This window comes from Chiroxiphia lanceolata, chromosome 4 (genome assembly GCF_009829145.1).
Source record: "Chiroxiphia lanceolata isolate bChiLan1 chromosome 4, bChiLan1.pri, whole genome shotgun sequence".
Classification (NCBI taxonomy): domain Eukaryota; kingdom Metazoa; phylum Chordata; class Aves; order Passeriformes; family Pipridae; genus Chiroxiphia; species Chiroxiphia lanceolata.
In genome coordinates this window covers 6,463,773-6,477,857 of record NC_045640.1, presented here as the reverse complement: position 1 = coordinate 6,477,857, position 14,085 = coordinate 6,463,773, and the positions used below count along the sequence as shown (strand labels likewise).

Below are 14,085 nucleotides of genomic sequence, written 5' to 3'. Positions count from 1 at the left end.
CTCTTCCTATTCCCAGTAGCTAAGAGGTGGCAACCCAAAATGCATGAGACTACTTGTGAGAAGAGTAAGCAGAAGTTCACAGGAAGCAGAGAGACAGGGGACTGACCCCCACTGTTCTTCTTGGATACCAAGATACAACTGTTCATGCATTGCCTGTGCCTAAACAAAGCTTTCATTTCCAAAGCTGCCAATGTCGGAAACTCAATAATTTGCATGTTGATATGTGACCAATAGCTATACTTGGCCCATGTATTCACATGAGCCAAATGGATCTGCCTGACAATGCCCCATTCACAGCCACAGGAATCTCCTAGGCAGGCAAATTATCCAAGCTGTAACGTCCCCCTCCCATAATTAGCATCATTAATTTGAGGAAGACATTTTTTAACCCAGGACCTCAACATACTACATGCCTTACTTCACCATATTATGTCTCCCAGCCAGGCATGTGTTTGCTAAGCCCATTTCAGACTGCCTGGGCTGTTTGTCTCATTGCTGCACAATGTTTTAGGCAGAGGTGGGAACAAAGTAGAGGAGTCCTGGCTGCCAGACCCTGTTTCTCTATTTGTCATATCCAGCCACAACATAGTTCTCCAGCTATATTCAGCCAGTACATGCAAAGCAGCTCAGGAGGTATTTTTATCCCCCTCCCTCCCAACTTCAAGTGCACAAAGATGAGTTAATACATGTGAGTGCACTGAACTGATGCCAGGATTTAAAAACACAACAACCACGAAAAACAAAAGCACCAATCAAAAGGAGGTGATCAAATGATGAAGGAAGAGAATCGGCAACTCTCAGTCTTCCAGGAAAATGAGTGATACAGAGACTGGAGTAAACACACTGTAGTTCTGCTCCACCCAGAGAGGACCAAGGCACCTGTGATTACCTTTTCTTTTGAAGACAGCGTTGGATGGACAAATTTCCTGTAGAGGAGGCTGGAGCCTTTTGTGTACGGAGACAGCAGCCAAGCTACAAAAGCTATTTTGAGTTCATAGTAGAATGGAAACCTGGAAGAAAAAGAGCTGTTACTGTCCACTCCCAATTTAACCACTGCCCTTAATTAGAGATGCTCAGCATAGGAAAGGACTGGCCAGTCTAGCTCAGGGCAGCTTTTGCTTACCAAAGACTCCAAAGACCAGAACACATTCACTCACCTTTGCACACATCTCAACTAAGCATGTGGGTGAATCTTTACTTGGTTATCAGGATCATTATTTAATGGTCTGGAAGAGACTCTAGGTGTGATAAGAGAAGCTTTCTACATGCAAAAAGCACTGGTGTTGCCTTCATAGTATCCCCAGTCATTGTGAGGGAGCAAAGACCAAACCAGCAAATCAATATTTCATTGATATATTTAGGCACATTTCACCTCTCTGCCTTTCTCCTTTTAAGATAACACTTTTCTGACTGAAACTGAACTACAAGAACTTTTGTTGTGCAGATCCACACCGACTTTTAGGTAGTACTGCAAAATACAGAGGACACCAACTAACAACAGGTCATGTTTTAGCTGTCACAACAAGTCAGGGACACCCTGAGATTAAACTATCCATACTCTTTCCTGGAGGACAAAGCCCAGAGCTCAAGAGTGGCCAGCCAGTAGCATCCTCATGTGGGCAGGCAGGTTGCTGCCAGCAGTGTGATGAACAATTGTTACCCTTTGTAGGCAGGGACCAGCAAGAGCAGCACAGAGACCTGTGATGGCAGTGGCCCAGCCCAGCTGGACCCAGACAGGCTCCTGCTGTGCTACACAGCACTGTCACTGAGCCAGCCAGGTCTGATCCAATGGGCCTCTGTGATGCTCCACTCTGAGCATGGATGTGCCAGGTTGGCCTTCCACCTCACTGAGGATCTCTACAGCACACTTGATTTCACAGGCTGGACAAGCCCTCTGTCACAACTCCTGAGAGACCCACATAATACATCCTCCAAAAACCATAGTTCCAGATGAACACAGGGGAGGTAGATCTGCATGCAAATTAGATAGACAGTAATGTCTTTTATCTCCTCTTCAACAGATCTGACATGTTGCCAAGTACCCCTGATTCTCTTTGTCTGGAAGACTCACTGGAGGCATGCAGGAACAGCCTGTAAGTGAGGAGCCGTGCTCTGCAGTTAAATTTTTATCCTGAAGTCTAATTGATCTCACTGGTTTCCACTAGAAAGGCCTTGCTAAAAAGAGCAAGCAAGCAACAAACACTTCCAAACTTGAGCATCCAAATTTAAGGAACTGAATCTGATAACTGGGCATCTATGTGCTCTCATCTTGACAGATAACCAGGAATCCTTTCACTGGCACCAGAAAGCCCACATTAGTATGGACTGTTAACTGCCCTCCATCAAACCATAAACCCAGCCTAGCCAGGAACAGCAAAACATCCCAGGAACAACACCCACACAGCAACATAAAAAATCCTGTGTTGCAGGGCTGTTTGTGCTTGACCCCCATAGCCTGTGTATTTACTGTAGGATACAGCCAGGCAAGTCCAGAACTATGCCTGTAACTGAAGCCACTGTTGTTTATGTGATGACCTCTGCAAGCATCCAACGGGGCAATCAGCTGTGCCTTTCTCTGACAGGAAGGGACTGAGACTCCTCATAATGATTTCTCACTAATGAGATATCACTGAGCACTTCCACTTCTTTCTTGTTTTTCCTCTGACAGCACTGGGAAAGGAAGTGTGGCTCCTCCAGACAGAACACCTCTATACACCTGAAGCTGCTAACCCTGTGTTCAGGAGTCAGTGCCCCTTGGTGTCCCTTTTTTCCCCCCTTATAAGCATTTCCATTTTCTTTCTCTCTCATGCTAAAGATCCTCCCCCCTTTGGTGCTCACCAGCAAAGAAAGATATCCGTGAAGGTCTCTGCTGTCGTGAAGAGCGCGAATATGATCCAGTACATCATCCATTTGACCTGGGAAACAAAAACAGGAGCTGGTTCATTTTCCCCCAAAGGCCTCAAACTATCTCTTAGAGGCACAAGTGCACAAAATAACTCTCACAGAAATTCTTACCCACCCCCCCTCCCTTTCCCTCATGTATTTAGCAATCATTGTGGACTTGAAGGTGCCAGAGTGTCCTTCACTTCAGCACATAACCCACATCAGATTTCCACAGCCCTTGGGAAAGTGACTGTGGCTTTTAGGACTGGTCTGAGGAGAAGAAGAGCAGCCTGACTCTGTCCTTACAGAAGCTCCACTGACCAGAAGAGCACCACAGCCCTATCACAGGGCATTAAAAGTCTCACTTGGCTCATCTTAATGGCAAATGTTAATATTAGGGTGTTGGCCAAAGTACAATTAAGATAAAATGTAATTACTTACATAATATCTATAGCCCGGAAGAGGTAAAGAGGTGAGTGCCTATCCCATGATCCAGGGCTCAGGAGAAAATCGACTCACTACAATTCCTAAACCAGTGTGCAGCACTTGAGTGGCTGTGCCTGCTCCCATCCACACCCTGAGCACAGGGCAAGGATAAGGGCAAGGGCATTAGCTCAAATCCCTTACCTGGGGCTTAGGTGAGAGTGTTTCACCTCACACTGGCAGTGCAAGCATGTGCTGTGCTGTCTCTGTGTTCAGCTAGGGAAACTCCACTGTGGGGTTGATGCATGGATGGTGTCCTTTGGGGTGACAACAACAGAGGGACTCTCTGGGAACCATGACCTGGTCAGGTGAACTGTAGTATCTCGAGGAATTCAGGAATCTGGGGATTTTTGTCTCTGAGCACTAAATGGCATTCAGAAGCACAGCTCAACTATTCTGATGTATGCAGTTTTGGTTCTTCTTCAGATTGGAAAGAGATAGTATGACAAAGATTGTTAATTTAAGTGAAAATTGTCTTTTAATTAGGTATATTTGAAAATAGAGTTCCCCAAGCAGCTTTGCTGGAATGTTGGAAAGCTTAAGGAAGCAAAAACCATGAAAATCCATGAATTAAAGAACTGGACTGTGTTATCTAGGGCTGAGATAATTGCAATAGAGCAAGGGAAGGCTGGAAAGAAGGCAGTACAAGCAGGATACCTACACCAGATGTTGCTCTGGGGAAGGGAGGATGGAGGTGTCAACAAATCTGGATCTCACCAGCTCAGAAACAGCTTCTCCATCTTCTCCCCAGTACAGTGGGGACAGTACCTGTAGTCTCTCTCCATCTCCCTGTAGATACTGGAATTATTCCCTGAGCACCAGTCACTCAGCTACATAACTGCTCTCCTGGGATTTATATTTAAATGTATATTTATATTTAGTGTTACAGCAATAATGGCATTGTCAAATGCCTGAGAGCACTGTCTTCCCAGGGCAGCTTCTGCCAGGCTTTTTACATAACTGCAACTCCTCAGAGCCTCAATGCCAGCACGGCTCTCTCAGACATTACTGCAAGCAAAACTTTAAAACATAAACCAAGACCTGCTGTGGATGGCCTTGGATCAGCCTAGAACGACATTTATCAAAATGACTATTACCAGCAGAAAACAAAATATCCTAAAGTGATATAAGTTTTGACTAATAAATGAAGGTTCTGTCACTGTAAATTACTACTTCATTTATTATTTTTTTTAACTGAACCCTAATGGACATACTGCCACAACTGGTGTCTTGAACTAAAATCGATTGTTAAGTGCAGACCAGGTCTTAGATCAGCTGTTCTCACACTTGGGTCATGACCTCATGCATCTGATGTGAGTTCCTCTTTCGCAACTGAATTTCCAACAGGAATTGGACCCTTCAGCAAAATACTTTCTGGAAAGGGACTATGGAAACATTAAGTACCAGTAGCAGACACTACTTGGGGATGTTCATGCACGTCTCCAGCGTTTTCAAGCAAAGAGTGTACAGACCCTGAGAAGCATAGCTGTGCAAGGGCTGCAGGGATATTTTGCCTGAAGTATCTGCTATGCTCTGTAACACTTATGACCCTCAAATTATCCAAAATCATTTTCTGAAGGAGGAGAATGATAAAAAAAAAAATCTCAGCAGCCACAATGAGTCCCAGCTTGAGCCTGCACTAAGGACTTAATGGGATAGCCATCTATGCTGTTAACGAGAGGAGAAAATGGGCTTGTCATCTCTGGGATCTTGAGAGGATTGAAGAGTCAAGATCTGGAGGCTGAGCTGGGTTCAGTGAAGTCAACAGAGCTCAGGTTGTGAAGGGCACTACAAATCCTACAGGACCCCAACAGCATGCAAGTGCTTTTGATTCTCCCACACATCACTTTCCCTGATGGCCCCAATGTGCCTTTAGAAACCAGGGCCCAGGGAAGATTTCTCAGCAAAAGGACAAGAGAGCACACCCAGCTGCCAGACCTGCCTGTAAATAGGTCGCTCTGCAAGGCAGGATGTTTCTGTCTGAGGATTCAGTCCTATGTGCTTCGAGTTGCCTCCTCTGATCCTTGTTTTGAATGAGCAGTTAAAGCTTCAAGGCTTTTTGAAAAGGCTTTGATTTATGCTGCTCTTCAGAAACAAAGGAGAGCACACAAAGCTCTAGATGCCAAATGCCTTTTAAGTCGGCTGTATATAGCTCAGCTTGCACCACCAGAGGAACAGCACACACTTGTCAGGGAGCACATCCACTCAGCAGAGGAGCCAGAAGCACAAACCTAAGGCTCCTTATTTGAGATCTGTGCCCAGCAATCAGCCAGTTCACCTTCAGGCCAGTCTGCCCCTTGTACTGGTTTATGAGATTTCCCAGAACACAGGCAACACCTTCACAATGTGGTGAGGAGCAATCTTAGAAAACAAACCCACAGCACAGCCACAAACCTCATTACTCACATATTCTTTGATGTCCTTTGATTTCACGGCTTTGTAAGAATAATATGCGGGGTAAAGTGTGCCAAATATAAGCCTGGAAAAAAACAAATAAACAATAAATGGATTAAATTGATTTCCTGTCACAGAGAACTATTTTTTCCCCCTGTGTTTTAAATGTGTTTTTTGCACTAGTAAAAAGTGTTAGGATTTGATTTAAGCTTGAGTGCACTAAGTACAGTACAGGAGCGATTTTGCATCACTGAATTCAGAGAAACTATTGCCAGTGACATGAATGAAGAGCAGGGATTCAGGATGAATTTCCTTTCAGAATGGTCTCCACAGGTCATGCCCTATGAGTTACACACAAAACAAAACAACCAAACCAAGGCCACCACACTTTAAAAAGGAAATTAAAAATCTGATTTCAAAGCAACCTACTGTGACACCAGGAATGTAAGAATATTGCTTTCAGAGACAGGGCAAAATGAGAATCATTTGTCTAAAATCCCTTCCACCTCTGTTCAATACTATGAAATGCTGGCAGACAATAAAGAAGGATCCAAGTTCTCCTGGCACAAGGGTTTGAATGCTGAGGCCTTATCCTACATTAAACCTGATAAAGGGAAGAATCCTGCACTGTTCACTAAAGTCAATTTGGGCTCATCAAAGGAGGAAGAATCTGCCAACCAAGATATACCAACAGAATCAGGCCTAAAAATCCCTGCTCTGCTGTTCTTTCAGACAGTTTCCTTTCATTTGCAAGTCTGAAAGGGATGCTGTCAGCTTCAAGATTTCATGTAAGAAAGAAATAAGGATCTGTATGTTAAAAATAGCACTACTGAGAAAAAAAGGTTGAGAATTTTTTATACTAACTCCTCTCTGCATCACTGCCTACATGCTTATTCACTTGGATTATTCCGGACATAAGCATAGGCTTGTCAAAACCACTTTGCCCTGCCCAGGTTTCAGTTGATTTTATTCAGTGCAGGAGGATGATACTGCAAAGTCTAAATTTAATAGATTGCAGGGGGACGTTTATTGGCTTGCAGGTACCCATTTTTCCCTCTATGGTGAACTTGCCACTGGCTGCCGCAAGAGAGGAGCCCCGAAGAAAAGATACAAGGACTCCCTGAAACAACATCTCAGCCTTGGCCATATTGATCACCATAATTGGTCCACTCTGGCCTCCAATCGGGAGGCTTGGAGACACAGCATCTATAACGCAGCGGAAGCCTTTGAGAACACACGCAGGATCTCTCTCGAGGAGAAAAGGCAACGCAGGAAGAACCGTGTCTTGCTGAATACTTCATCTAAGGAGTCTTTCTGTTGTGCCTTTTGCAACCGGATATGTCTGTCACGTATTGGCCTCATAAGTCACCAACGTGCCTGTAACAAATGTGGATAAAGCCTTCCCAAATCTTCGTTCGCGAAGCCCAGCCATGATGACCCATTTTTCCACTAAAGCTTTTGCTTTAAATTCGTACAACTGTTTCCACTGCTGCTGGGAATGAAAATGATCAATGTCTCAGTCCCTAATTGTGGAGCCACACAGACCTGCAGTCATCCTTTCCCTCCTGCCAGCAGTGACTGTGTGCCGTGGGACTCACAATTACAGTCAAGTCCATTACGTGCATAACACATTAAAAATTAACACTCTGGGATATGGTGTTCCACGGTACTTCCCGTAGCTCAAGAAGGTATTTATGAAAGAATGGGGTGAGCCAACACACATCTTGATTTCCAAAGCAGTGACCGAAGGCAATTTGCCTGCTATTCATCATGCTCACCGTAGCATAGCTTAGCAGAACCTGGAGCACAATGAAGACTTCAGAAAAGCAGCTACTGAGTGAGGGGATCCGATATTTTACAGAGGCTTCACACCGGCTTCAAAAAGCTTTGCAGCAAACAGCCAGCTCTGAACCTATTCCACCCACAGGGGCTGTGCTATCTGCAAGGATCGGACACAAATGCTCAGAGAGAATCTGGGAAACCAAATGTGTTTTTGTCCCTTGCAGTATCTTACCAAACAGCAACAGGGGTTAAGGCAAGGACAGACAGACAGACAGACAATGGCCTGAAGCCGTTCTCACTGAGGCTAATAACAAATACTCCAAGTTCAATCATAGCGGGACCTAATCCAGAGAAAGTAGAGCTCACAAAAGGAAGAAAGCTTCACAATATTCAGAAAACAGCTGAGCACATGGATAATATTTTTGGCTCTCCTTATAAAGAGCACCGCAATGCTGTCCTTCCTTCTTGGCCTGGACTGGCTGCTATCTCACGCTTTTATTTCCTGCAAATAATCACTGAATGATTGATATTCATTTCCTCAGTTTGTGCTGGCAACAGAAAGTCACTGGATCCTGAAGAAAAAAACAGTTTACAGCATCACTAGAAAAGAATTAGCTGCAGACAATAAAAATAGAGGAAAAAATAAAACTGAGAAAAAAATGCTGTGAGGGAAGGAAACTGTGCAATAATTTTGCACATGCAGAGCAAGGGACAGTTAAGAAGGTGATGTGCTCTCCCTAAACTGGAGATTGAGAGTTTCACTGATTTGCCTTGTGGTGTGTTGTGTGCATATATGGACATTTATTACTGCTATGGTCTACCAGACTGAAAACTGTTTTAAGGAATGTTGGAAGCCAGTCTTGTCACTGCTGTGGCTTACTATGTGGCTTGGGATCACTTAACCTCTGGGCACACCCTACAAATGGAAGATGAAAGATGTCTGGGGCATTTCTCTAGAGCATACTCAAGGTTTTGAAGACAAATACTTGCACAAAGAGATATTTCAAATAGTCTCTCGAACTTACTGTCTTCACTTGGCTTTGGATCAGGGTTGAGTACAATTGATTTAATTCAAACACACACATCAATCCTCTATCTCTTTTCTCAGTTCCTCTCCCTTGCTGAAGACAATGCTTCTCGCTTCCCCCTCATCCAAGCTTCCTGTGTAATTCAAGTTATGGTTGATTCCTGCCTTCCTTCACCCCTGTGCTCAGACTGTTGCCAAATCACTCCTGCACGCTATACACAAACCCAAGGCTGATCTTTTGTCCCTCTGCCCAGGCCACGAAATCATTCCTTTTCCAAGTCTCTTTTCTACCTCCCTTGTGTGGTCTCTACCCCATTGGGATGAACCAGTGTTTAAACTTCTCCCCTGCTCCCTCCTCCCCCACCCCTTTGGCCTACCAAGCTGAAGTAACTTCACTTTGCTTCCTGTGCCTGTTCCTAAATGCTGTTGGTTTGGCCTTTTGTCACATCCCACCTCAGTCCCTTCTCTCCTTTAATGATTGCAGTGCCACCAGCTTCTTCCTCTGCTGTTCCTTGTGTGTCTTCTCCCACACCCTGGAGGCTCCTGTGCTCCTCTCCCCCCCACTGCAAATCAGCCCATCACCTCCAAAACAAGCTGTTCCCTGGCAGTTATCCTGACAGCCTACAGTTTGAGAGGCCCAGCCATAAAAATTCCAACCATATCATTCCCTAGTTCCTCCTCATCTCTATAATCTCCTACACCACTCCTGGTGTTTTCTGAACCACACCACAGGACCTCCAGCTTTCCTCACACATCCCCAAAATCGCAGCACAGGCCCTCAGTTCCCTCCCACAGCTGCCAGCTGCCCTGGGACCCACACATGCTGTGACTCCAGTGTTACTTGCACTGACTGTCTGCCTGGCCAGCCAAATGAGGGACCTACCCATGGAGTCAACACTGCAGCTTTTACCTCCTGGTGGACACTGCTATGAGATAATCTCTTATCCAGCAGCTAATTCTTAGAAATAATGTAGAAACTTAATATTCGAGACCTCTCTGACCCATCTGTTTTGGCCACAATCACTTTGCAGATCCAAAAAACTAGCAGCAGTGGAAAAACAGACTGCTTAAGTCTCATTTCCTTAGGAAATCAGAGTTCAATGCACTCCCCACCCACTTCCATCTTTCAAAGCTCCTTTGAATGAGCCATGTACCCAGGAAAGCCTTGGCCCCCTTACCCTCTGTGCAGAAGCAGATATCCTGATCACCAAACCTCCCAGAGCTCGAGGTAGTAATTGCCACATTTCAAGCTACAGAAACATGTTCTACAGCCTGGGCTAAAGCAAACACATACCCTGAGGGTACAGGGAAAGGCAAAGGAAGTGGTGACATCCATCAGTGAGGTAGGAAAAGCTCACTTGTTGCACTAAACAAATAACTACAGCAGCCTGACCGTCCTTACACTGCTCCATGCTGGAGGTCTACACCAATTACAACTGCCTTGAAAAAGGACAAAACAGCAGCTGTAAAGAAATTACTGAAGAGTCAAATAATTGTGCAACAGAAGGCAAAAATCTAAGGAAAAGGTTAGTCTGCCTAAAGAATAGGATAAGGATTAATGCTGAAAATCTTATAATCCTATTAGGTACCTCAGCAGCAGCAATCCCCAGTCTGGATCGTTACATGCACTTCTGGTCATTCTTTGTCAAAAGGGACACAGTGGAGGCAGGAGGGGAAAGGAGAAGGGCAAGGAAAGTGTCTGGAAGAGCACTGGGGAAGATCCATATGAGGGATCTTCGTATTTGTAGGGCTGTAATTGTTTTTTACAACATAAACAAATAACTGAAATTATTTTCTCCTTCTCCCAATGCAATGGAAGGGGATGCTCAACTCAGTCAAGACAATGAAGTCAAAAGAAGGTGAGAAACCCAGGAGATAATTTGTGGAACACACTAACTGTATTTGTTTATATAATTACATTACGTAGGATTTGTGGTTTGGTTTTGGTTTTCATTATTCAAGTTTACCACTAAATAAGACAGGAGAGGATGAAGCTTACCATGTTGTGGGGTTTCCTTATTATCAGGGGAATAGTAAAGCAATTGAACTGTTGGCTCCTCTTTAGCAAACCCTGTCATATTCCAGGGAAGCAGCTGCACCAGCACCAAAGCTCCTTCTGTCTCCACTTACCAGTACAGCCACAGCCAGCCCTGGCTATTATATCCTTGTATTCCTTCTCCAGATCTGCTGGCACAGGGATCTGACCAGCACATAGCCTGGCCTGGGAGGGCCCCCATGAGTTCTCATGATTTGGTGACACTGCTTTCCCTAAGGAAAAGTTATTTACCTGCAAAATTAACTCTATCATTCCATAAAGCAGCCACTTAAATAAATGGAAAGACTGTCAGAGATTCTCAAGAGTACTTACCAGGACTCAGGTTACCTCCAGAAACGCCTGCACATCCACTCCCTTGAGCATTTTTAACCACAGGGGTATTTTCTGGCTTTGTGTATTTGTAACCTGTTACAAATATACCAGCACGGCGCCGTCTACATCCCAAGCCACCCAAGTTTTGCTCCTCTGGTTACCATGCCACCAGTGGTGTTCAGGCTGCCCAAACACTTAGAACATTTTACTACCCCAACACAAATAGAACAGCCCTTATTTTGCCCATAAATAACTAATGTTTCCATTTCATTGGCACACAGCAGCCAAGATGACAAACTTCTGCTCCCAGAGATGGACACAGTTGGGAATCACTGAGATATTTCCTCAATATGTTCACTGGCTAGGGTGAGCTTCTTACACATGGAGCAGCAGCTAAGCTGTCACCACACCAGGATTACTTGCTGAAGCCACCAAGAAGGGTGCCAATAGGTTTGTGTTCCCTATTATCAGTCCTAATTAACATTCACACAGTGCCATAGACTAAAAATAAACGTCACTGTCTTTGCACCACAGGTTCCCAGTTTAAATCCAACAGCTGGGGATGTGAAAATAAGCAGTGCACAAGCCCAGGGAAAGCGTTAATGTGAGCCCCTGGACAGGTCAAAGGCCTGATATTCAAGAAAGGACTGGGGTGGAGGAAGCACCAGCTGCAGAGGAGGTTCTGGGCTGATATTCCCTGGGAGGTGGCTCCTGCAGTTTCTTTGTGGTCATTTTGCAACAGAAAGGTGGCTCCAGGGAAGTCAGGAACTTCCCTCAGGGTGACAGCTGACACCATCCCCACTCTGGGCCCCAGGAGATGTGGATACCTGGCCATGCAAGACCTACATCCGATACACTCTGAAAATACCAGTGACAAAAATATCCCCCAAGGAAAAGCACTGGGTCCTCACACCCCTGAGACAGATCAGGCTCACTCATTTGCAGCTTGAATCAAATATCCCTGTGGGGCTGGTTCAGTCCCCCAATACAACTGAGCAGATGTGCCCACGTCACTCAGCCAGTCGTGCACTGACTCCACAGGTATCAACAAGGTGTAAAGCTCCACTTAAACAGTCACCCCGCACACCCCTCTGCTTCAGGAAACATTCCTCTGCACCGTCTTGGTGGGTGACCTGCTCAGTCCTTGTCCTCATCAGCACTTCCAAAGCACCATGTACACCCACAGTGCCAAGGCAGGCCAAGGAGAACTCAATGTCTAACACAAAGACACTCTGCTTTCCATCCAGATCCACCTCTGACTTCCCAGCCAGGCTACTAAGGAGCAAACTGAAACTTCATCTTGGTTAATGTAACCTAATGGCTGAGGAAACCCAATCACTCCTCCTGGTGTATCTGCAGGGCACAGGGACCCTGACTGTCCTTCCAGCAGAAATAGCAAGTCAAGGGCTGTCCTTGGTGCTTCTAATTTAAGCAGTCTTGATCTTCCCAAAGCAGCACATACTGCTCTCCAGTTGACATGGCCCTTTTTTGTTTTCCCCATCCAGGGCACTCCTCACATGGGAGCTGGAAGATGGCCAGGCACAAACAGGTGAAGCAACGTGGCAGCAGGGACGGGTGGAGGAAGTGGCCTTGGCCAGCCTGGAGCTGTCACACAGCTGCACTTGGGTCACAACAACCCCATACAGCGCTCCAGGCTGGGGGCAGAGTGTCTTGAAAGCTGCTCAGCATAAAGGGACCTGTGGGTATTGGTTGAGAGCCAGCTGAACATGAAGCCAGTGTGTGCCCAGGTGGCCAAGAAGGCCAAGGCATCTTGGCCTATATCAGCAATAGTGTGGCCAGCAGGACCAGAGCAGTGATTGTCCCCCTGAACTCGGCACTGGTGAGGCCACACCTTGAATCCTGTGTTCAGTTTTGGGACCCTCAATTCAAAAAAGGACATTTAGGTGCTGAAGCATGTCCAGGGAAGGACAACAAAGGTGGTGAAGAGCCTGGAATACATGTCCTATAAGGAACAGCTGAGGGAACTTGAGTTGTCCAGTCTGGAGAAGAGAGGGCTCAGGGGAGACCTCATTGCTCTCTTCAACTACCTGAAAGGTCTCTTCTGCCATGTCTCAAAGTGAAAGGATGACAGAAAATGGCCTTAAGTTGCACTAGGGGAGGTTCAGATTGGACACTAGAAAAAAAAATTCACTGAAAGAATGGTCAGGCATTGGAGTAAGTTTCTCAGGGAGGTGGCAGAGTTACCATCTCTGGAAGTTTTCAAGAGGCGTCTGGATGTGGCACTTGGGGATATGGTTTAGAGGTGATTATGGTGGTGCTGGGTTGACAGGTGGACTAGATGATCTTGAAGGTTTCTTCCAATCTTAATGATTCTGTGAACTATTATGTTTACTCACGTTGAGATCCTATGTTCAGATAGGTCTAAAGAAGATAAACTTGTCCCCACTTTTCCCTTTTCCCCCACTTCTTGTTACAGGAAGAAGACAGAAATGCTAAAACAACACTACCACTGAGGGAGAGACCTTGTAAAATATTGGGCTTATTATGATAATGCATGTGATGCCTATTAAAATCTGACATTCCCACTAAAACTACCAGCAATGAAAGGTCTCACAGCGTTATGTTTACACTGACACCCTTAAGTATCATATTTAAAGCCCGGTCAAGATTAGGCAGGTACTTAACCCTCCCCAAGGTTACTGTTCCAGGCTGTCTTCAAATTCAGGCAGAACTGCATCAGTTTACACACAAGCCAAAGTTTCAAAGTTTTCTTTGCAGTCCTTCAGGACACAAAAGGCCTGTGTAGCTGCTATAAAAATACCCCACGGCTCTGCAGCTATTTTAGGAAGCAAATTCATCGCAGGTAGAGGCTTACTAAGCTGGTCTGTTCTACTTCACGCTGCCTTCAGTGGGGCTGCCAGGCCCAGAGCGCTGACGAACGAGGGGAATGTGTCTGTCACCGAGGCAATGTTTTTTAAAGCGGGTCTGCGTGCAGGGTGTGCAGGGCTGGTGTGGGGCCCGGCCCCATGGAGAGAAGCTGTGTTTGACAGGAACACTGTGCCTGGCACACGCCCGAGGCTCCGAGCAGCTGCCTGCAAGAGATAGTGTTTCGTGGGTCTCCCCGGAGGCATTTGCCCTGTCGCTGCTCCTCCCCTCTGGGTGCTCCAGCTCAGCAGCACCGCAGGAG

The 14,085-nt window shown here is 45.7% G+C and overlaps 1 protein-coding gene across 5 annotated transcripts in view; it reads right to left on the bottom strand.

Moving 5' to 3' along the window:
- The window catches only part of REEP1 (receptor accessory protein 1), a 68,283-nt gene that overhangs the window by 35,311 nt on the left and 18,887 nt on the right, over nucleotides 1-14,085 (bottom strand). For all 5 annotated transcript variants that reach the window (XM_032685762.1, XM_032685759.1, XM_032685757.1 and 2 more), the window contains exons 2-4: nucleotides 5,773-5,845; nucleotides 2,839-2,915; nucleotides 890-1,010 (exon numbers count right to left, since the gene is read on the bottom strand). In XM_032685762.1, coding sequence (XP_032541653.1) covers nucleotides 890-1,010; nucleotides 2,839-2,915; nucleotides 5,773-5,845 — 271 coding nt within the window. The remainder of the gene's footprint in view (nucleotides 1-889; nucleotides 1,011-2,838; nucleotides 2,916-5,772; nucleotides 5,846-14,085) is intronic.